The sequence below is a fragment of the Gossypium raimondii genome, chromosome 10 (genome assembly GCF_025698545.1).
Source record: "Gossypium raimondii isolate GPD5lz chromosome 10, ASM2569854v1, whole genome shotgun sequence".
Lineage (NCBI taxonomy): Eukaryota > Viridiplantae > Streptophyta > Magnoliopsida > Malvales > Malvaceae > Gossypium > Gossypium raimondii.
This window is the reverse complement of record NC_068574.1, coordinates 29,442,837-29,466,598: the sequence shown is the minus strand read 5'-3', so window position 1 is coordinate 29,466,598 and position 23,762 is coordinate 29,442,837. Positions and strand designations below refer to the sequence as shown.

The 23,762-nt window shown below is 31.7% G+C and overlaps 1 protein-coding gene across 1 annotated transcript; it reads left to right on the top strand.

Moving 5' to 3' along the window:
• The first annotated feature begins 14,247 nt into the window (after positions 1-14,247).
• Positions 14,248-22,428, top strand: LOC105777495 (glutathione reductase, chloroplastic). The gene is made up of 17 exons (XM_012600804.2): positions 14,248-14,360; positions 14,523-14,714; positions 15,602-15,666; positions 15,759-15,828; positions 16,456-16,527; positions 16,629-16,832; positions 17,592-17,665; positions 17,754-17,837; positions 18,190-18,277; positions 18,374-18,455; positions 19,259-19,332; positions 19,924-20,031; positions 20,177-20,241; positions 20,430-20,543; positions 21,279-21,378; positions 21,982-22,035; positions 22,122-22,428. Exons 2-17 carry the CDS (start codon positions 14,574-14,576, stop codon positions 22,215-22,217), a joined length of 1,491 nt encoding a protein of 496 aa, XP_012456258.1. The 5' UTR covers positions 14,248-14,360; positions 14,523-14,573; the 3' UTR covers positions 22,218-22,428.
• The last annotated feature ends 1,334 nt before the right edge of the window (positions 22,429-23,762 follow it).

Genomic DNA, 23,762 nt, shown 5'->3' with positions numbered 1-23,762 from the left:
CATGAATTTCATTTTACGAGCCTAAGTATAGGGGCAAAATTATAATTTTGCTAAAATATGAATTTGAGTTAAATTGAATAGAATGATTACTGAATTGAGCTGAATTTATTCATTTAGATCAAGATAAACCACGTACATCTTTAGATCGAGGCAAAGAAAAAACTTCGGATTAGTTCGTATGTTTAAGTTTCGTTTTTATTTTATGAATTGAATGCTATTATTGTATAATATTAAATTTTGTGTTGACGTAAAAATCCAACGACGTGACGTCAATCATCAGCGAATGAAAAAGGATAGCTTCAGTTATCGATTATGAAAAGGGATGTTGACGACCATCAACAATGAAAAGGGATGGTGACGACCATCGAAATATGAAAAGGGATGGATTCGGCTGTCGATTTATGAAAAGGGATAGCTTCAGCTATCAAATTATGAAAAGGGATGGTGACGACCATCGAGCAATGAAAAGGGATGGTGACTACCATCAAATTATGAAAAGGGATAGCTTCGGCTGTCAAACTATAAAAAGGGATAACTTCAGTTATTGAATTATGAAAAGGGATGGGTCAACCATCGTATTAGAACCTCGTGTGAGCTTCAGTAAGAGCTTTCAATGTAAATTACATTAGTTTGATGAAAGGTAAGTAATGTGTGCCTTGTGAAAGTTAAGAGTATGAATGTACATATATAAGTTTTTGAATTAGTTATTCTCATTTTGGAATAGGTTTCATGCTTTGTGGTTGTATATTGTATTGGCAAAGTTAGACTATATGTGTTACGAACTTACTAAGCATGACATGCTTACTTTGTGTTATTATTCTCTGTTTTGTAGTTGTCGGAAGCTCATTTGGGTTGGAAAGTTGTCGGAGATCTATCACACTATCTATCAGCTCTTTCAATACTTTTGGATGTTTAATTTTGGTTATAATGACATCTATAGGTATTTTGGCTAATGTGGCCATGTGTTTTGGTTGTTGGAATAGCCATTTGGTTTGGCTTGTGACTTAGCATTTTGATGTTGATATGAGCTTAGTTTATGGCATATAAATATTAAACATATGTTAGTTGATGTTTGGCTTAATATGTTTGAATTGTGATAGATAAATATGCAAATTGTATAAGCCTTATAACTTGTTGTGGTTGGGTATCTTGTTATGAAAGGTATATAAATGTCTAATAATGATAGTAAATGAATGGCATATTTTGTACCAATTGATAGGCTTTGGTAAGTTATTTTAATTTTTTGAATTGATGCAAGTTTAATTGAAAGTTAGTTAGTCATTTTGGCCAATTTGAATATATGGTTAATCATGTCTATATATTGACATTTGAGGTGCCTCAGGGCATATTGGTTGTATGATGTTATACCATATGTATATGACTTGTTTATGCTTGATTTTGGGGCATTAATAAGACATGTGCATATGTGCATTTTGGTTATATGTACATGCTAATTTGGGTGAGAAAAATGGCTTGTAAAATAGCCTATTTTCATCCACACAGGTTGAGACATGGGCGTGTGCCTCAACCATGTGTGACACATGGCCAGATGACACGGCCATGTGTTCCCTGTAGCTTTGAAAGGGCTGCAAGTCAAGCTGTTACACGGCCTAGTACACGGCCTGGCACACAGGCGTGTGAGGTTATTTCGAAGGGTACACGACCTGGCAGACGGGTGTGTAGCTTGGCCGTGTGACCTAAGTCAGTGAATTACACAGGCACGGACATAGGCTGGGACACGGCCATGTGTCCCTACTTCGAATGCCCATACTACCTGAGACACGGGCGTGTCTCTTGGCCGTGTGACCCCTACAGTTTAAAAATTTGCATCTTTTTTTGAAAAATTTTCTGAGTATCCGATTTAGTACCGATTTGTTTCTAATATGTTATTAGGGCCTTGAGGGCTCGTTTAAGGGACAATATATATTATTTGAATTGGTTTTAATGTGTTTATTGATATGATTTGGAAAGTTTGAAATTTATGTCCGTTTGTTTTGAAAACTCCAGTAATGCTCCGTAACCCTATTCCGGAAACGGATACAAGTTAGGGGTATTACAAGTTTGGACATGGCCGTGTGTCTCTATTTCAAATGCCCACACGGCCTAAGACACAGGCATGTCTCTTGGCCGTGTGAGTCACACGACCGTGTGACCCCTGCAGTTTTGGAAATTTTCACTATTTTTTGAAAAATTCTATGAGTTTACGATTTAGTCTCTATTTGTTTCTAATATGTTTTTATGGCCTCAAGGGCTCGTATAAGGGACAACATGTATGATTTGGATTGGTTTTAATATGATTATCAATATTATTTGAAATGTTTATAAATTGTATTCGTTTGAAGTAAATTTTCTGGTAATGCTCTGTAACCCTATTTCGGCGACGGATACGGGTTAGGGATGTTACAGCCCCAACTAGATCTGGAAAAACAAAACACAAATATATTTGTTAGAAGTGATTTTAAAGACAAAAGCAAACTATTTTGTGCAAGAATGTTTGAAACAACAAGAAAAGATTAAAACTCCTAATTTTTGATGTGTTTCTTGATTAAACAAGATACGAGAACGTCTTTCTTGAATCAACTTTAACCTAGAACGAAAATCAATAAAATCAGCAAGCCAAAACAGCAAGAACTAACTTAAATCAACAATAAACGATAAATTAAGGATAGAAAAGAGAAGATGACATCCTAAGAATCCTTGGAAATATTAAGAATCCACAACTCCTTTCAATGGTTCTAATTCCCCCTTCTAGAAAGAGATCTTGGCAAAGGAAAAGCTTGAAGATGATTCCCACAACCTAAAAGATTGTTAAAACAACTTCTAAAATAAACTCAAGACCAATTCTTGAAGAAAAACTCAAAAAGAATTATTATTAACTTAAAAAAACATAAATCAACTGTATATCTATAATGGTGAACATCCATGCTACTTATAAGCCCCAAAATAAGTTTTCCTAACCCTAATGAAATAACTAACATGACAACTCATCAAAAAAAATTTAATTGTGGACTTTTAATGGGAATTTAGCCAAATGACTTACATGGGCTCCTTGGGATTCTTACATGATGATCCACCTATTAAAATAAAATTGGACCTATAGTTTAAATATTTTACAATTTGGGCCACTTTGATAATTTGGTCTGATATTCAATTAAATTACTTTTCAAACTTCAGGATGGGCTTGTAGACATCTTAATGGGCCATTTTTTTCAAGAACTTGGTCTTGTGATCCGTTTGCTCTCGAAATTGGCTCGTTCAAGCTCGTACATGAAATACAATACGCCTTGGCTGCAAGATTTGATTTTTTGGACCAAGATTTCCAAGATTTGAAATCTTGATTTTCTTTTTCGGTCGTGTGTGCATCTAGGGCCTTGGTAACGAAGTCTTGGATGGTCCCGTTCAATGTTGCTCGAATTTTCTTGGCCTTTAACCTCATTATTGGGCCTTGAGAAAATTTGAGCTTATTACGTTCATGAGCTTGATTTTGGGCCATGAGACTCACATCACTTTTTTAGACAATCCCTTATGTCTTATCATGCTTAGCTTTTGGACCCTCACCATTGTGTTTTGCTTTGTCTTTGTCTCCCCCACCATTGCTCTTTGGTTTGGATTTGAGATTGGAAGACTCATGATTATCAGACTTTCTTCCCCTAAACTCATAGAATATTTCTGCCTCAACCATGGCTACAATAAGTTCAGTGATACATTGGCGTCGCAACTCTAGTTTTGCCCATATTTTCAATCCATCTTCAAACCAATAGAACTCGTCTTTTTATTCAAGTATGAAATCTGAAGCATCAACTCACTGAACTCCCAAACATATTCTCAAACAGTGCCTTATTGCGTAAACCGGCGTAACTTGGCCTGAGCCTTTTTCTCAACATACTGTGGGTAAAATTACTTCTTCAACTCTCTTTTGGAACTCCTCTCACGTTCTAATAGTCGTTCCACCACATTTCTTATCCGTGAACCTACGAAGCCACCATAAGAGAGCAACAACAGTAAAATAAATCGAAGCAGTGTTTACCTTGGTGGCATCATCCTTGATGTCCATCACTCAAAAGTATTGCTCCAATTCCTAGAGGAAGTTGTCCACTTCTCTTGCAGACCTAACCACTTTAAACTTCTCTTTGAGATTAACCACCCAATTTTCCAAGCTCGATAGTATTTCCCTCGATTGACTAACCTTCCTAACCCTCCCATGAGTCTTTATTGGATCATTTTGATTAACAACTTCCTTCGACATCTTGAATGGTGCCTTCACAATTCTAGCTTTGATACCAACTATCATGAACTTAGATTTTTCGCCTTGCAATCTGTGCAGTCTTAAGCGATTTTTTCATTTCAAATGCGCCTAAGTTAGCCTACTCTCAAAATTGAGAATTCTATAGAACTCTCTAAAGCACCAAAGCAAACGGAAGTAACTCGAAAGAACTCGAAAGAATAGAAAAGCCACAAAAAAGAGAAAGCACAAGAGTTTGAATGAATGCTCTCAAGAATTTTATTAATCAAGAATGAAGTGATTTACAATGAGGGGAAGAGGCCTCTATTTATAGTTGAGCCTCCCCAAATTCAACGGTACAGGTTAAAGTACATATTAAAGTACATCAACGACTAAGATTAAAAACAATCTACAAAATCAAATCTCTAAGATTTACAGAATCATATCTTCTAAGATTACATATCATCCAAGATTACATATCTTCGAAGATTACATTCCATATTTGCCATGCTTTGTAGATGAGCCTTCAATCTCTCCAAGCAATTGGTCAATTCGGTTGGGCCAAATGACCTCCTTTGAACACGATGAATCACTCAAGTGTGTCATGGTTGTGGGCTCCCATACACAACCTATAACACTTCAGTACACTCGAATCCACATCCTCCTATATTGATAACAATGCCTAAGTCAGTCGAGCTAAGACTCAATTGACGACTTAATTGATTTTTTTTGAAAAAAATTAAGAACTTATAATACCATTAAGCCTAATAGTATTATGAATTTGAATAATTTTAACTTATATTTAATCAATTAATGCATCTAAATTTTTGCGAAATTCCAACCAATATGAATGGTAATTTCATAGAATCAAATGGTAACTTCTAAACCATGGCACATAAATTATTTACCAATTTTGCTCTCAAACCTTGGCTATAGTGTGTAGCCTTTACTTCTTTCCCAAAACTTGGGATTAGAATATTTGTCAAGAGTTTACTTGCTTAAACTTTATTTAGGAAACAAATATAACACGTGTAAGTTAATTGGTAATCCAAGAGTTAACGTTTAGATTGTCCAACTATAAAAGTTCCCTTAATTGTTTAGGTAGTTTGTAATATAATATAAAGATAAATATTAACTATATACATAAATTTTAATTTAATGTAGAATTTGATATATAAAATTTAATTTAATGTAATTATATATAATTTGAATTGTGGTTTATATGTATATATAAAATTTTATTTTAATTTAATTGCACATATTTTAATAAATAAATACATTTATTTTTATATTGGATTAATATAATTGTTGGTGTATGCAATATATTAACATAAAATGATGTTGATTCGATAGTGTTGTTAGTGATTTGTAAAATTGAACCAAACCAAAATTTCATGTATAAAATCACACAAATCAAAGTTCATATATAACATTACACATTAGATCAAGATTAATGTATAATTTTAATATTTGCCCTATAATATATATATATATATATGATATTAGTTTAAAGAATGGAAAATCAAATGTCATCACATATGTGGAAATTATGTTGTGCACTAGAAAAATAAGGGCATACCAAAATTTCTAAATTATACTTAAGAGTTTGTTTGGACAACACAGAGTAATTAGATGAAAGTGTAATTATTAGGGTAATAAATAAACTATCTTGTAATTACGAAGAATTATAATTTCCTAAACGTGTTTTGTTAATAAAGTGTAATAACATTGTAATTTCATATATCATGTTTGGCGGTATAAATTGTAATTATACAATGACATATTTTATATTTAAAAATATTGATTACTATAAAAATTATCATATTGATAATTTTTTAAATGAGTAACAAAAATTCAAATAAAATCATCACATGTAATATGTTAGTCTAAGAATGTAGTCAATACTATGATACTGATAAAATAATAAGAAAATAAACATCCTATGCAATTTTATCTAATTGCTCTAACGCTCCATATTTGTTGGGTTATTCCTCTATAACTTTTTTATATATATTCATTATCATCATTTGATGGTCAGGGGCGAAGCCAAAACAATTTTTTAGGGGGCGAATGAAATTTTAATTTTTTATAGTCTATATCTTTATAATTTTTAAAGAATTAAATCGAATTTTTATAATTTTAGGGGGGCCAAAGTACAATTTTACCTTTACTAATTTAAATTTTTTTTAAAAATTAGAGGGCCTAAATGACAATTTTTCATTTTAGGGGGTCAGGGCCCATGCCAGCCTCCCTAGAATCGCCTCTGTTGATGGTTCTTTACTAAGTTCATCATCTAAATCTAAATATGTATCATTAAGATTATCAAGATCTCCTTCTTCCATGTGTTTTCAAAGTATGGATCATCCTAATTCCAACTAGGACTGAAGTTATGAAATATGCAACCTACTAGTACAATCCAACTTTGTTTTTTTATACTATACTCAAATGATGTTGTTATGAGAAATACTTTCTTTATATGTACATATAAAGAACTTATATAAAGTTTGATTCTAAAACTTATATAAACTTAATTTAGAAAAACACTTATGCTAAGTTATAACTAACTTATATCAAACCAAAATATGTAGCTCCGATTGTAAAAACTTATATAAACTTAATTTAGAGAAATACTTATGCTAAGTTATAACTTTCTTTATAGTACGTAAGTTAACTTAAAAATAATATATAAACTTTATAAAAATGTTTTAAAATAATATATAAACTTTATAAAAAATGTTTTATAAAGTGTCCAATGATATTTACAACATTTCTTATAAATTTTAGTCATCACTTTAGAAACTTATTTTTATAAATAAGTTATAGCAAAAATAATAACATAATTTTTTATATAAGTAAGTACATATATTTTATAATATATAGCATGAACACGTAAATAAGTTATATTTTTACCATAATTTTTTTTGTAAATAAATATATCATAACATTTTTATAATACATAGATTATTTTTATAATATTCTTTTTGGTCATAAATTTAGAAATTTTCTAAGATTTAAATAATATAAGTATTTGTTATAACTTTATAAAATACACATAAACTATTTTTATAATATGATCTTTTATGATTTATAGTATAATTTTAATTTTTGTCATAACCATCCCAAAACACTCATACAAGTTAATACTTATAATATAATTTTATCACTTAAACTTGTATAAAAATAATTTTTAAAGCTAAAATCATGTATGAATGTTTAAAAATCATGGTTAATTGAATTTAGTTGTAATTAATCACATAATTACTCTAATTCTCACCCTCTTCCCTAAGAATTGGAAAGTGTAAATGAATGTTCTAATTACACCAAATTTAGTGAACCTACCAATTATAATGGTAACCCAAACATGTCACTTTTGTGTAATTACAAATAATTACACTCAAATCCAATTATTAGGTAATTTTATAAACACTACCTAAATTTTTAACGCTATACCAATCAAAGGCAAATTTAATTGGAAAATTTCTTTTAAGTCTCTTTAGATTTTAAATTTTTTATTTTGATATTATAATTAATATTTAAGAAAAATGACAAATTTGTATTTAGCCCCAAAAGTTTTTAAAGTTTTTTTAAATTTGATTCCTTTTATAAATTTTATAATAAATTTAATAATATTTTTAGTTTAATTTGATAAATGAAAACAAATTAGTATCTAAATATTAATTTGAGAAATATAAAATTTAATAATTAAAATATCTAAATATAAAAATAAATATTAATTAAGTAAAATAGCTTAAATAATTGTATCATGTAATGCATATTAAGTATTTAACTAATTTTATTTTTTTTATTTTAATAATTAAAATTATCTCGAATTTAGAAATACATTATCAAAAGCTAAACCTACTTTAAACCTATATATTTTATAAAACCATCCCTACTCCTGATCAGCAAATATTAAAGATCGTCTTTGAGTCAGATTGCGCCAGCATGGTAATAGAAACGGACGGGACATCACCATCTTTGGGCAGTGCGCGGACAAAGTTAGAATGATGTTGGGAAGCTTACTTCGGTTGAAGCTAAGTGGGCCCCTAGGTGCTGCAAAACAGTTGATTGTATTTGTAATTTTGTTCTTGATAACAAATGTTCTCGGGATTTTGATGAGAATTATCCTAAGGAAATTCATAAGTACGATATTTCTGAAGCGATTAATTGAGATTTCGACCTGTTTAGGTCTTCTGATAAATAAATAATAAAAAAAAGCTTCTAGCTACCAAAATTTGTAGACTTAGACTCCCTTTGGATGCAAAATCAACTATGGTGAGATAGAATGTTGAGGGAATATTCTTTTTCATTGTAAACATTTGATGTTTGGATAAACAATGGTGAGGTGCAGTTGAAAATTTCAACCTCACTGCCAGCCTCATTTTGGACCGAAGCTAAAAGCTTCAGTCTATACACAGTGGGCAGTCAACTTTTTTAGCAGACAAAAATGCCTATATTTTTATTTATTATTTTACCATTTTATCCTTGAAAGTTAAAGTAATTTCTTTCACAACCTTATTTGTTTTCAGATTTGGGAACTTCACAGACGTTTTGTTTTTCATTGAGGTTAGGTTCCCTCATTTCTATGCTAGAAATTTACTTCTCCTGACTTCCTCACCAAGAACAAAGATAAATCCTTTGAATCTAAGGTAAACCATCTAAATATTCTCCCAAGATTCAAACTTTTTCTATCTTTGCTTCTATCGTTCATTGATTTTAACTCAATGCTTCCACCAGTTGTTTGAATTATTGTTTTCTGTTTAATGATTATCATGCCTAGATCTAATTTAAAAGTTTTTTTTATCCCAACTGAAGAGCTGGAGTTGTTCAGTTATCTATTGTATTGATTGGGTTCTTGTGATTTGCTGTGTTCTACTTGATTTTATTTCATCGTTTTTAGCTTGAAAGCTAGGATCTTTGGGTGAATAAAGACTTGAATTTGAGCATTGAGCTTGGTTTTTAGATATGAAACAATATTGGGTTGCTTTGCTTTTCGTGAATGAATAGCTATGGGTGGTCTTGACTATGAAGCAATTGGCTGCTCGCTACTTGAATACATTGTTTAAGCTTGAAAGTTAGGATTTTGGTGTAGGTGTTAATCGCTTTTTTTTAACTATTTAGTTATTTATTTTAAATAAAAGCAACAAAATTGGTTTGCTTAGGAATTTAGGAATTTTGCTACTGAAATTGAGCAGGAGTTTAGGAATTTTGGAAGAAAATAGTGTGAAACAAAATAGGTTTGATACTTGCGAAGCTCTCAATAACTCTAAACAGAAACTGATGTTTTGTCTAATTCATGTAAAAACATGGTGTCATTTACTAAACTTGTTTCCACAACTAGAAACCATGTATTATAATTTCACCCGTGAAGCTTACATGTAAAATAAAAGATTCATGGTCTTTCTTGTCAAAATGATGAAAATGGGAATTGGCTCCATTGAATTTAACAAAACTATCAAACTTGTATATTGTTAGGGTTGCATTTCCTAAAAGCAATGGAATTTGTTGTTGACATGAATTCGGCAAAATTTCCAAAATTTAGGTTAAGAAGCTGGAATTACAGAGATGTGAGTAGAATTGGAGAGATGACATGTATTAATTGGGTCCATTTCTGAGAAAGGTGTATATCTTGGACATAATGTAGCATCAACAGATTCTCAAGTGAACTCCTCAGCTTTCATCTTAAATAAACAATTTTTATATATATCTTCAATTTATTAAGGAGAAAATATTTAAAGAAAAATGGGACTATACACACTAAAAATTGTATTCTTATGTGTCATTGTTTCTTTACTGTTAACTTTTTATTTGTGTCGATGCTTTCTGTTTGTTGCCAAGTGTTATTTTCCTGATTTGGATGAGTTTTCCGCTGGTTATCGATATAGTACTCTTCAATCTTTGCATGTACTCTCCAATTTAAAACTAGAGCTAAGCAGCTTATTGCTTATTTATCCTAATGTTTCCCCCTTTTTGATTTCGTTTCAAGCAGCACAACGATGGTTGTTCCTTGAATCTGCTAGTGATTCTTGTCTCTTCTTTATTTATCCTAATGTTTCCCCTTTTTTTTTATGTCTGCAGCGACAAGAGCAACTATCTAAATCCATCCAAAAGCAAGAGGTAGTTTAATGTCTCTAAAAATGCCTTTATTCATTTAGTGTTCATCTTATGGCTTTCATCCATTCATGATGTATTATTCTTATTTTTTATGAAACTATATTATTATATCTAATTATATATTTATGGTTTTATGTCAGTTGACATTTAAAATCAAAATAATAATAATAATAATAGATGGTAAAGACACAAAATTTTGTAGAGGGAGATAGTACCTTAGCAACAAAAGTTGTTTGGGATGATGAGCTGACGTTGATATTTTGTGAACTTAGCGTGAATGAAGTCAATACTGGTAATAGACCGACAACTCATCTAAACTCAAAAGGATAGGAAAATATCATTGCTCTTTTTCAAGCAAAAACACAAAAAAAAAATTATGGAAAACCTCAATTGAAAAATAAGTGGGATACATTAAAAAAGGAATGGAGGTTATGGAGGGAGTTGCTTAAGGAATCTACGGGTATTGGATGGTGTCCATCTAAAAAGACAGTCGATGCTACCGGAGAATGGTGGGCTGAAAAAATACAGGTTAGTATTAACTTTATCACTATTTTAATGCATAAAGTTTATTAAAATTAATAATTTACAATTATAAAAATCTTAGTATAACATTTAACATTTAACATGTTATGTAGGAAAATCCTGATTTTGAAGGATTTAAGAAGAAAGGAATTGAACCACAATTGAATGAGTTAATGTGGCAAATGTTTGGTGGCATTGTAGCGACTGGAGAGAATGTATGGGCACCTTTATCTGGTGTTCTTCCAAGTGGGGTTCCTATAGGAGATGATACACCTAATGAGGGATTTGGTGATTTAGATGAACATAGTAATGAGAATGAATGTATTCCTCTTAATGAGGTACCATCAAACCCTTCTCATAAAACTCCTAATCGAAGAAAGCAAACACTCAGGGTTATACACGGTAAAGGAAAAAAATCAAGTTCAAGTAGAAAATCATCAATAAATACATTAACTACTCATATTGAGAAATTGTGTGAGAGTATGGCTAGTCCAAGGAAGTCAGTGAATGAAATTATTTTTCCTCACTCTCAATATACTATTTCAAATGCAATGGATGCTTTGTATGCTTTGGGAGATGAAATTCCAAAAAAAAGATGAATTGTACTATTTTGCCATCAAAATGTTCCAAATACCGGTGAAACGAGAAGTGTTTTTGAACTTAGATCCAGATGATAGGGTTTGGTGGCTTCGACGTGAGTATGCTGAACAAAATTCAATTGCATCATTTTCATACTTGGTAGTAACATCCTCATTTCCCTTCCAACCATACCATCAACCACCTCCACCATAAGCTCCTTAGAACTATTATTGTAATATAACTATACTACTTTTTTATATGTAAAACTAATGTATGATATTTTTTATGTTTGGTATTTTTATGCTACGCTTTTAATCAAGTTTCTGTGTTGTATAGAATGTCATGAAATATTAATTTATTTTCATTTGATTACCTTTTCAGGTTATGGATGAATTTAATAATATGTATAATAGTTTTGATATGAATTATGATATCCCTGAATTAAGTGAAGAAGCTTAACGAAGAATAGCCACAATTGTTACCCAAGTTGAGCACAACAATAATCATAAAGAGGAAGAATATGTGTTAAGCAGTGTATTGGTACACCATGAAACTTATTTCACTATGCAACCGCATATAGATTCAAATTATACAGGTCAAATGTGGGTGGACGAAGTATTAAATGGGCATGATGATCGTTGCATGAATAGTTTTAGGATGCTAAAAAAATATATTTCACAGCTTGTTGCATGATTTGCAAACAAATTATGGCTTAAAGCATGGGAAAGTATCGGCGATGGAGAAGTTAGCATTATCATTGTACATTCTTGGAAATAGAGAATCAAATTCAAATGCAACAGAGCGATTTCAACGATCTGGGGAAACTGTTAGTCGAATTTTTACTGATATGTTGCATATATTTGCTCGAATGGGAATAGACACGATTAAACCCACTAAAGGTCAATTCGAGGAAATACCGAACTATATTCGACATGATACAAGATATTGGCATCACTTTAAGGTAAAATTTACACAATTTTTATATTTTTAAAATATAAATTATTTATAACTTTTATCTCATTATTTATTTTAAAGGATTGTATTGGAGCCATAGATGGAGCACACATAAATTATCATTGTATATTCTTGGAAATAGAGAATCAAATTCAAATGCAACAGAGCGATTTCAACGATCTGGGGAAACTGTTAGTTGAATTTTTACTGATATGTTGCATATATTTGCTCGAATGGGAATAGACACGATTAAACCCACTGAAGGTCAATTCGAGGAAGTACCGAACCATATTCGACATGATACAAGATATTGGCATCACTTTAAGGTAAAATTTACACAATTTTTATATTTTTAAAATATAAATTATTTCTAACTTTTATCTCATTATTTATTTTAAAGGATTGTATTAGTGCCACAGATGGAACACACATAAAAGCATGCATTTCGCCTTCTTGTCAAATACCTTATATCGGACGGAAAGGTGAACCAACTCAAAATATTATGGCAGTTTGTGACTTCAACATGTGCTTTATTTTTTGCATTTCCTGGTTGGGAAGGAACAACACATGATAGTAGAATTTTTTTGCAAGCACTTAGAAAACAAGAGTTAAAGTTTCCACACCCTCCACCAGGTTGAACTTTAATTTTTTTAATTAATTTTTACATAAAAAATATTAAAATTTTTAATTTATTTTTAAACTTGATATTGTGTTTTACTTTTTTGTAGGAAAATATTATCTTGTGAATTCAGGATATCCACAAATGGCAGGTTTTCTAGGTCCATATAGGGGGGAACGATATCATTTACCTGATTTTCGTTGAGGTAATCATCAAGTATCTGGAAAAAAAGAAATTTTTAATCATGCCCATTATTCGTTACGCTCTATGATTGAACGAACATTTAGAGTGTGGAAAACAAAATGGTCAATATTAAGAGATATTCCAAGTTATTCATTCAACAAGCAAGTTTTAATAGTTATTACAACAATAGTTTTGCATAATTACATTCGAAGATATGCTTGGTCAAATGATGAGGATTTTCGAGAATTTGAGAATATACCCGACATGCCAGTCTCTTTAAGCTAGTTTAACAGAGGTGAATCGAGTTCTTCTAACAGAGAAAGTGACTTTGAAATCACGATGTTAAGAGAAACCATTGCAACTAGTTTAATGAATCCATATTTGTAAAAACATTTTGTATCATAACCTAATTTCTAGTAATAATAAAACTTGTTATGTATTATGTTACTATATTTTTTAATAAAATCATCCTTTTAGATACTTCAAAATTTGATCCAAGTATAATGTTACTATTTGTGAAATATATTTATCATTGTTATAAAAATATTTAACTATAAAAATTAAAATAATTATCATTTTATCTAATAAATAATTTAAATTAATTATATAATTCATTAAAATATTAGAAGATACATTTTAATATTTTATTAAATTAATTTATAAATTTATTAAATTAATTTATAAATTTTCATATTTTAATAATTTTAAAAAATTAAAATAATTTAAAAAACTTCTATTATATATTAATTCTAATCGATGTTCTTAATAGTCATTTTTTTCTCACCTCACCGCTACAGTTATATTTGAATCTAAACACACACTCCACTATTGTTTCTAATCTCACCGCTACAAAATCCAATCTCACCATTACAGTAACTAATCTCACCACCATCACTATTTTTAACCTCACCGGAAGTAAACATACCGCCCGTTTACGTTAGTGAGCTAAATATTTTGCACCAAATGCAATAGCCGACTGTGCTACGTGTCAACTATCTGTCATTGGAAACATTAGTGCTTACGTATTAATAAAGGCCTGTCTTGACTCTTGACTATCAAAAAGAATTTTATTTTTTTTAAAAAGGCTGCTATTCTTCACTATAGAGCCCCGCAAACGCCCAAATCAAATCCCAAATTCGTTGCTTTCCATTTATCGACTCAGTTCAGGTAAATTACCTTTTTTATTTCGAAACTCAACGCTTCAATCTTATTATATCTTGTGATTTTCTTGGAAGCCAAACTGAACGCTTCAATCTTATTATATCTTGTGATTTTCTTGGAAGCCAAACTGAGGCTGGCGCTTATTGATTTTTGTTGTTGTTGTTCCAGTCGTGGATTCAGTGTTTCTGTTTTTAACATAGTTAGTTGAAGCAAGCAATCATGGCAAGGAAGATGTTGGTTGATGGAGACTTAAACCAAACGAATAACGAGGGAGCTGAATATGATTTCGACTTGTTTGTCATAGGTGCTGGAAGCGGTGGTGTTCGCGCTGCCAGGTTCTCCGCTAACTATGGAGCAAAGGTGTGTGTTCCGATTTCCATGATCTCTTCATTTAAGCTAATAAATTAAACGAAATAGCACTTTGTTAATGTTTGGTTGGAGAAACATAGATTTTCTTTATATTTTAAGTGTGATCATCGATTTTGAATGGGATGGTTTGATTGTGTTCGGTTAATGAAGGTGAAGAGTATCACTTTTTAATGAGATTATATTCCTTAATTTAGCAACGGTGAAGAGACTATTTTTTTTAAGTGAGATTTTATTTCGGATTAGTGTTCTTACTGGATGCTAGCATTTGAAGGGAAACATGTAAATGAACTGCAAAAAAACAGCGACCTCAACCTGTGTTTAATTGCTTCTTGCCTAACAATTGAAATTGGGGGACAAAAACAATTAGGGTCTCATTCGTATATGTTATTTATTTTTATGGTGGGGTAGTGGGCTGGTGGCTTAATCAGATGTTTGAATTTTCTCTCTCTCTCTCTCTCTCTCTCTCTCTCTTATATATATTTATATAATTGTTTTTGCTAGCGACATAGGTTGTTTAATCTAAATGGTTTTTCTGTTATAGAAAATGAGAAATAGATTTTTTTTTTTAGGAAAATTCAGTGCTATATACTGCTATATTAAGATACTCTTCTGGTTAACTCGTTGATTATTGTTCTGTTCTTTTTCTTCCTTCATTTAATTTTGATCGCTAAACTTTTTGCACATTTCCTGTTTCTGCTGTGATGGAGTTGTTAGTCATTTCAGCTTTTCGCTCTTCAGCACCTTTGTTGTCTTGAAATTTATTTTGACTTTTTTATTACTACTTTCTATATTTTTCTTCTCAAATATTCATTTTTGCAGTTTAAAAATTCCATTTTTATTTATCTATCTATTATTTAAATCAATTTTCATGTTTGAAGGTTGGGATTTGTGAGCTCCCATTTCATCCAATCAGCTCAGAAGTCATTGGAGGGGTTGGTGGAACGTAAGTTACTTTTATAACTTAAAAATAGTTTTAATGCATTTCTTTATGCCACTATGTTCGCTTATAATGCTGTCTCACTTTCTGATTCACAGGTGTGTTATTCGTGGCTGTGTTCCCAAAAAGATTTTGGTCTATGGAGCCACGTTTGGAGGTGAAATTGAGGTGAGACAGTAATCCTTATCAGAATCACATTCTATGGCAAATCTATGATTGAATGATTTTGTTATATGAAAGATCTCTTTGAGACTATCTAGGTACATCAAGAGATTTGCCTGTTAATTATACAAGATTCAAGAATGTAATACAATAATCTGTTCAGTAACTTCTTATATACTGGTTGGAACATATAAAGATTTTTGGATTCAGCTCTATTTTGAAGCATATAAGTTGACCCTTAGGCTAGAATTCTTTCAGGCTATGACCTCTCCAATTAGGAATAATATAACACTGTTGCACCAGCCATTGTGAAAATTCCATTCTTCATCTTGGTATTGCTCTACATTTATTTTTATTTTTTTAGAAAAAAGATGTGAGTGACAGTATATCAATCAGTTCTCGTGATGAAGTGTTTGTATTCATCATGAAAACCTTGTTACATTGTTGTTAATATTTCTGATTTAGATGTTTGGTAGGCCTGTTTTCCCCCTTTTGATGTTACATTTTTTTAAAGATGCTTTTTATGTTTTATTTTGACATGAAGCAATCTAAGGTTGCTAGTAAGCCAATTGGTTTCAGGGCTTGGTAAATGCATTCTCTCTCTCTCTCTCTCTCTCTCTCTCTTTAATTTAGGATGCTCGAAATTATGGATGGGAGGTGAATGAGAAACTTGATTTCAATTGGAAAAAGCTTCTACAGAAAAAGGTGCTTTGTAGTCTCTTTCTGTTCCAAATTTTCTTTATTTTTGTATTCTTTTTTTTCTTTAAATTTAATTTAATATTTTTGTTTACCCTTTGAATTTGTAGACTGATGAAATAAACAGGCTAAATGGAATTTACAAACGGTTATTGTCTAATGCTAGCGTTAAATTGTTGGAAGGGGAGGGAAAGATTGTAGGCCCGAATAAAGTTGAGGTGACGCAACCAGATGGCACTAAATTGTCCTATTCAGCGAAGCATATACTGATTGCAACTGGCAGCAGGGCACATCGTCCTCCCATTCCTGGGCAGGTACATACACTGATTATCTTTTAGAACGACCAAAAAGTTGATTCAACACAATGAATTGAGTACTCCATATAACTATGATGATATATTATGATGAAATTAGCATTTTATTTTTTGCATCGAGTATTTGTACAAGCAAACCTTTTATAACTGCCCTACATGTGATACATGATTGAAAATTTATTTAATTGATCTAACTTTTTAGCTATATCTTTAGCTGGACCGCAGTTAATTGGTGTGCGCTGGTCATAATATATGCTACAGAAGCAACATTTGAACTTATGGGTGTAAAATGGTAGCTTAACAGATTTTGTTGATTTAGAATACTGGCATGTGGAGTGTGAAGGACTTTTTTTTCCTTTTATTTAATCAAAACCACCAATTTTATTTGCATATGCTGCTGGGCTGGATTCACAAGCCTGCAGATTTGGTTCAGTATACAAGCCGTGACATGCTCCTTGTGAGCAAGAATGAAGATTGTTTTCATGTCATTATTTATGAGCTTAGTTTCTTGTTTTTCACAATCTTTCTATAGTTACTCAGTTGTACATAGTTTTCCACCAAACTATGGGTTAACCTCTTAGTTTCTAGTGGATGCTTCCTGCCCTTAATTGTTTAGTCTTGTTACTAGTGCAAGAAATATGACCAAATTTATTTTATAGAAAAATACAGTGGCTACTAGATTTTGTATGTTTTTGAGTGAGATATCACTGTTAACATTCTCCTTTTTGTTTCTTATTATCCCTCTTTTTGATGTTTTAGGAGTTGGCCATAACTTCTGATGAAGCGTTGAGTTTGGATGACTTACCTAAGCGTGCAGTTGTATTTGGAGGAGGGTATAGCATATCTTGTGATTCACTTGTTTGTACTTTTTATCTTCTTAGTTTGCTAATGCCTATAGATGATATGTACTCTTGTGCCCAGGTACATTGCTGTTGAGTTTGCATCAATATGGCGAGGCTTGGGTGCTACTGTGGATCTCTTTTACCGAAAGGAACTTCCTTTGAGGTTATTATTTAGTCTGGTTTTATACATTATTGCTGGATTTTTCTGGTATTGCATAAGAATTCCTATATGATCTAAGTTAATTTATGATATCTGAAATTTTCTGCTTCATACTTTGTATGTATCTCTGATGTTTGTTCTGGTGTTTAATTTGGAAATTTACCTTATCCCAATCTATTATTGGTATTTGGTTATTTTTCAAGTATTTAAAGATACTCATGAGAAGATTATCAGGCTGTTATCAAATAGGATGACATAGACTTTAGTGGTTGCTATCAAATAGGCTGTTATCAAAGAGGTCTGTGACCTAAACTAGGAGTCTAGGGCTGACTAAATTTATGTGTCTATGCTACAGAGGATTTGATGATGAAATGAGGGCAGTGGTTGCAAGAAATCTAGAAGGAAGGGGAATAAAGTTGCACCCACAGACAAATTTGATGGAGGTACTCAATTGCCATTTTTTATTCAATTTGCATTTCTTTTAATCCATCAATATCTTTTCTTTCTAATAATGTAGGTTCTAACATATGTGAATTCAGTTGGTTAAAACAGATAATGGCATAAAAGTTATTACAGATCATGGTGGTGAGTTAATAGCAGATGTTGTACTATTTGCCACAGGTGATTACAATTCCTTTCTAGATTCCAAGCAAATGGTCTCTCATTTCCATGTTCTTGTCATTCTGTTTGTTCTGTATTGTTTCTCTCACCATATTTTATGGATCTCACTATTGACTTTAGGCTTGCATTTTATATTTCGTGGCTGAATGGCAATAGCCATTACACCGCTTAGTGCTTTGATATCCATGGTGCCTTTTGGTTGTTTCTAACCATTTGTGGGTTACCATCAGTTCTAATTCTATCAATACTTACCATCATTTAAAGAAGAATGTCAGCTTACTTGCTTTATTTATGCAATTTGTTACAAAATTGCCATTTAGTTCTCTGTCGTGTTTATATTCTCCATGATAATGTTTTGTGGTCATTTAACAGTTCTTTAATCTGGATGAGAAAACCTGCATACAATAACGATTTTTTAAAAAAATTCTGTTAGAGGCTACAAAATATAGATCTTGTCGTGTTTGTTATAATTATTACTCCTTGTAGGATTAGAAAAGTAACCATTACCACCTTGAACCTTACTATGCTGCTCTATTTATTTTATAATGGTTAGCCAAGTTTTGAATGACTTACTGTTACACTCTTATTTGGAGGTCTTGGTTAACATTATTGAATGTTTTTTGATATCTGCATATGGTCTGCATTTGAAGTTCTGAACTTTGATTTACTTTTACAGCTTGATCTTACAGCCTGCTATGTCATTGAAAAGATACTCTTTTTCTTTAGAGCTATAATTTTTTTCATAAGTTTGATTGTGTGGTGATGTTTTCCTTCTCTCTCTCTCTCTTTTTAAATTATTACAGGCAGGTTACCAAATACAAAAAGGTTGAATTTGGAAGCTGTAGGTGTTGAAATTGATAAAACAGGAGCTGTGAAGGTTATTTTTATTTTTCCTATCATCTTTTATCCTTGTTTCTTATCATCAAACATTACTATTTTTATTTTTTATTTTATGAAATAAGTTGGCATCTGCTCACTGGACTGTCTACTGAAATGTCAACTTGCATGGCTGTGATTTCATTATGATTGATCTGAATAAACATGTGTTCTGATGTTTTGTTAATTTTTTATTTCCTGATTCTTTGGATAAATGATTGACTATTGCCAGATAGGATTTTCAATCTTATTTCCTATAAATGTTTGAGTAGTAGACCTGCCTGTGGAAAGAACTATGGTCTGGCTTACATCGTGTAAAGCTAAAATGGCCTTCTTTGAGTGGCATAGCCTATGGTGCATTTCTTTTTGTTTGTGCACTTCATTAGTTTTGTCCGTATGGCATGTCTTTGATGTAAATGAAGATGCCTTTCTATTCCCGAACATTTATCTTGAAGCGTTTGTTGGATATTTAGTTGATTTAATTATGTTAACAGCTTTCTGTATTTTCTCCCACATTATATGAAATCCATTTTATGCATAACCTACTTGAATTTATGTTACAGCTCTGAGGTCTACCATCTTCATCTTGCAGGTGGATGAGTACTCGCGCACTAATATTCCCAGTATATGGGCTGTTGGTGATGTTACAAATCGAATGAACTTGACTCCAGTGGCCTTAATGGAGGGAACTTGTTTTGCCGTACATTTTCTATCTGAAGCCTTTTATTTTTCCTGTAGCAAACATGGTTTCTTTGCTTTTTGCTTCACTTAACACATATGGTTACATGTTAAGCTTAATTCTTTTTCTTTCCTTTCCTTTTCTGGGGTTGGGGGAATGCTTGCAGACAACTGTTTTTGGTGGCGAATCTAGCAAACCAGACTACAGAAATATACCTTGTGCTGTGTTTAGGTAATATGATTTCCCTCTTACGACATGCTTTGAGGACTGTACAATTATTGTTGTTGAGTGCATCCTTTATTTTAGACAAATGCATATATTTTATCTTTGGATGTACATATACGCTCAATTCTAGTTCATTGTTATATGTTCCTTTTTGTTTCAGCAAAATAATTGCTTTTCCATTCACTTTTTTGCAGCATACCACCACTTTCAATTGTTGGTCTCAGTGAAGAGGAGGCAATTGAGCAAGTAAATGGTGATGTTCTGGTTTTCACATCAACCTTCAACCCAATGAAGAATACTGTATCCGGGTATCATACTGATTTGAGATGCTCATAGAAAATTAAAATAAACTTGTGCAGCTGTTTTTGTTCCTGTCACTCCTGTCACTCCTGCCCGGCTGCCCCTTCCTTTTTTCTGAAAGAGTTCATCCGTCACTTAGTTATATCACATGTCTTCATTTGCATCTTTCACTTTTGGACCTAGGTTATGCAGACTTGAGATTTGGTTTTAGACTTAGTGGCATCATGTCTTTTAGCAGTTTCTTATATATATAATTATTCAAGGATTAAGGCATCTGCCTGCAAAAATTTAAGGTGTCCAATATGGATGGTTTAGGGTAAATTGAAGATACTATGGAATGTGGTTGTGGACTATATAAAGTGTAATGGTTGTGATTAGCCTGCTAGCGTTTTTGGCATGAAGAAGATGATGGGAAGCGTTAATATTTAATATAATGTCAGTTAAACATCTAATATGGTCTGATATTCTAGATGTTATTATTTTATTATTGATTTGGGATGTGCTTCGGGTTATCCCATTCTGGCTTCTTCGGTAAGTGGCTTCCTGATCAGCTAATATAATTTTCAAAATTGTCTATTATCTCTAATATAATGTCAACTAAGCATCTAATATGATTCAAAATTCTAGATGTCAGAATTTCCATTTCCTTGTTCATTTGATCAGCAACCTCATACATAATTCTTGTACCTCTGAGTAATATTTTGCTTTCTTTGCAAATTATAATTTCTTGTTTTTGCTTCTAGACGGCAAGAAAAGACAATAATGAAGTTAGTTGTTGACGCGGAAACTGATAAAGTACTTGGGGCATCTATGTGTGGGCCAGATGCACCTGAAATTATGCAGGTACTTTATTTGTTAGTTATTTTGATGTGCATGCTTGTGTTTGGTTAAATATCCTTGGGTTGGTAATTTAAATACAGATTATTATAAACAATATGAATGTAGTTGGTAATGTGGTCTGGTTTTGCAAGTGTATAGTGCAAATTCTCAAGAAATTTCATCGGATTTGAGCTACTGCAATTTCCTTTAAGAAGAAAATTTTCTTATCCATGAGTGATTTTGCTTCTTTTTCTTGATGGATAATTGAATCACTAAAGAGTATTGAAAGTCCTGATGACAACGGATTTCTTGTTCACTGCAGGCTTCTTAGGGACCTTGCACCTTGTATTAGAATTTAGATGCAATGTCCTAGGGTAACAGTTAATGCTCGATTCAGTTGTGTCAAAATATTATAAAAAATGGTAATGCGTGGATGTGGCCAATGTCCTTATCCATAGTTTTCCTTTGCATAAGCTGCATCTACGAATTAGATGAATTGTGGTCCATGTTGTAGGCCTTTATGTCTGGCAATAAGATGCATTAAGGAATAAGGTGAACTAAACTGCATGTTGTATATATCTTGATAATAATGTCTCTGATGTTGCTAATTTTGGCTTTCCATTTTAGGGCATTGCTGTTGCTCTAAAGTGTGGAGCGACTAAGGCACAATTTGACAGCACCGTAAGTTGAAGTTATCACTAGATGATTACTCTAATTTGCCAGTATCTCGTCTTACGGATCAACTCTCTTTCAACTCTGCCCTACAGGTCGGCATACATCCTTCCGCTGCTGAGGAGTTTGTAACAATGCGCTCTGTTTCACGGAGGGTGACTGCCCGGGGAAAAGCGAAGACAAATCTGTAGTGGATGTACAGCAAGGTAACTTTGGTGCTGGTAAACTGCAGTCGAATGCAACATTCACATGGTCGTATATATATTTCACAGGAAATGGTATTAGATGATCGTTGAATGCAACATCAACCATAAAGGACCTTCTACCGTATTTTGTCATATAATGTCATAATGTGACTTGCCTTTTACATGATTTTATATATTTATTTTGTATTTTATTAAATAGTAATTTTATTTATGTAATTGATATAGAATGATGTTATTAATATAATTAAAAGGGTAAACTCCACAAATTGTCACCAACTATAAAAAAATTCATTTTAAACATTCAAAATAAAAATTTGCGATTTAAATTCTCATATTACATCATTTCAAAATTTACAAATAGTCTCAATTTGATCCTAATTTTAAAAATTTAAAGAAATATATAAAATAGAAAAATAATTTTAAAAATGTAAGTAAATTTAAAATATATATATGAAAATAAAAAAGTTGTTGATAGTAAATAATAAGACCGTTTTACTAGAAAAGGCCTATCTCCTATTTTATTTACGAAAATGGGCAATTTTATTTATTATTTATTGGAATGGGTTAAAAATATAAAAACATGTCCACGTAAGAGCGTTTTAAGGGGAAATTTTAAAAAACGCATTTTTGAGGGAGTGTTTTTGTCATGTCAGCAAAAAAATGCGCTGATGTGGATGCGCTTTGTTGACATGGCAAAAGCGCTCCATCAAGGGCACGTTTTAGTTTGTGTTTTTCTAGGATTAGGGCTTTTTGCATGTTTAGTGCCTAGGGTTTATGAATTTAAGGTTTTAGTGGTTTAAGGTTAGATTTTTGTTAAAATAATTTAGGAATTTATTTGTTTAGGGTTTAGAGATTTTAAAATAAATCAGGATTTAGAGATTTTAAACAATAAATCAAGGTTTAGGATTTTAGAAAAATTAATTAAATTAGGTTTAAGGTTTTTAAGAAAATTAATTAAATTAGGGTTTAGGGTTTTTTAAAAATAATTTTGTGTTTAGGTTTTAAGGTTTTTGTAAAAGGGTTTAAGGTTGAGTCTTGAAAAAATTATATTTACAAGATGGGTTTTGTTTTTTTTTCTACAGTAGTTTGAAAAAATAATAATGAGATGGTTTTGAAAAAATAGTGACAAAAATGCTTCAAGCAGGATGCATTCTTAGCAAAAGTATTGAAAAAAAGCTCTCATGTGAATGCTCTTTTTCTATAATAGTTTCTGGAAAAATTAATTTTGAGAAGACAGTTTTGAAAAAATAATGTCAAAAACGCTTCAAGCAGGATGCACTGTCAGCAAAATTACTGAAAAAAGCTCCTACGTGGACGCTCTTTTTCTACAGTAGTTCTTGGAAAAATAATTATGAGAAGATGGTTTCGAAAAAATAATATAAAAAACGCTTCAAGCAGGATGCACCATTAGCAAAATTACTGAAAAAAGTTCCTACGTGGACGCTCTTTTTCTACAATAGTTCTTACTTACCCTTAAGTTATAAATGAGCTAAATTTCATTCTCATGTTGCATAAGTTACAGCAAGAAAA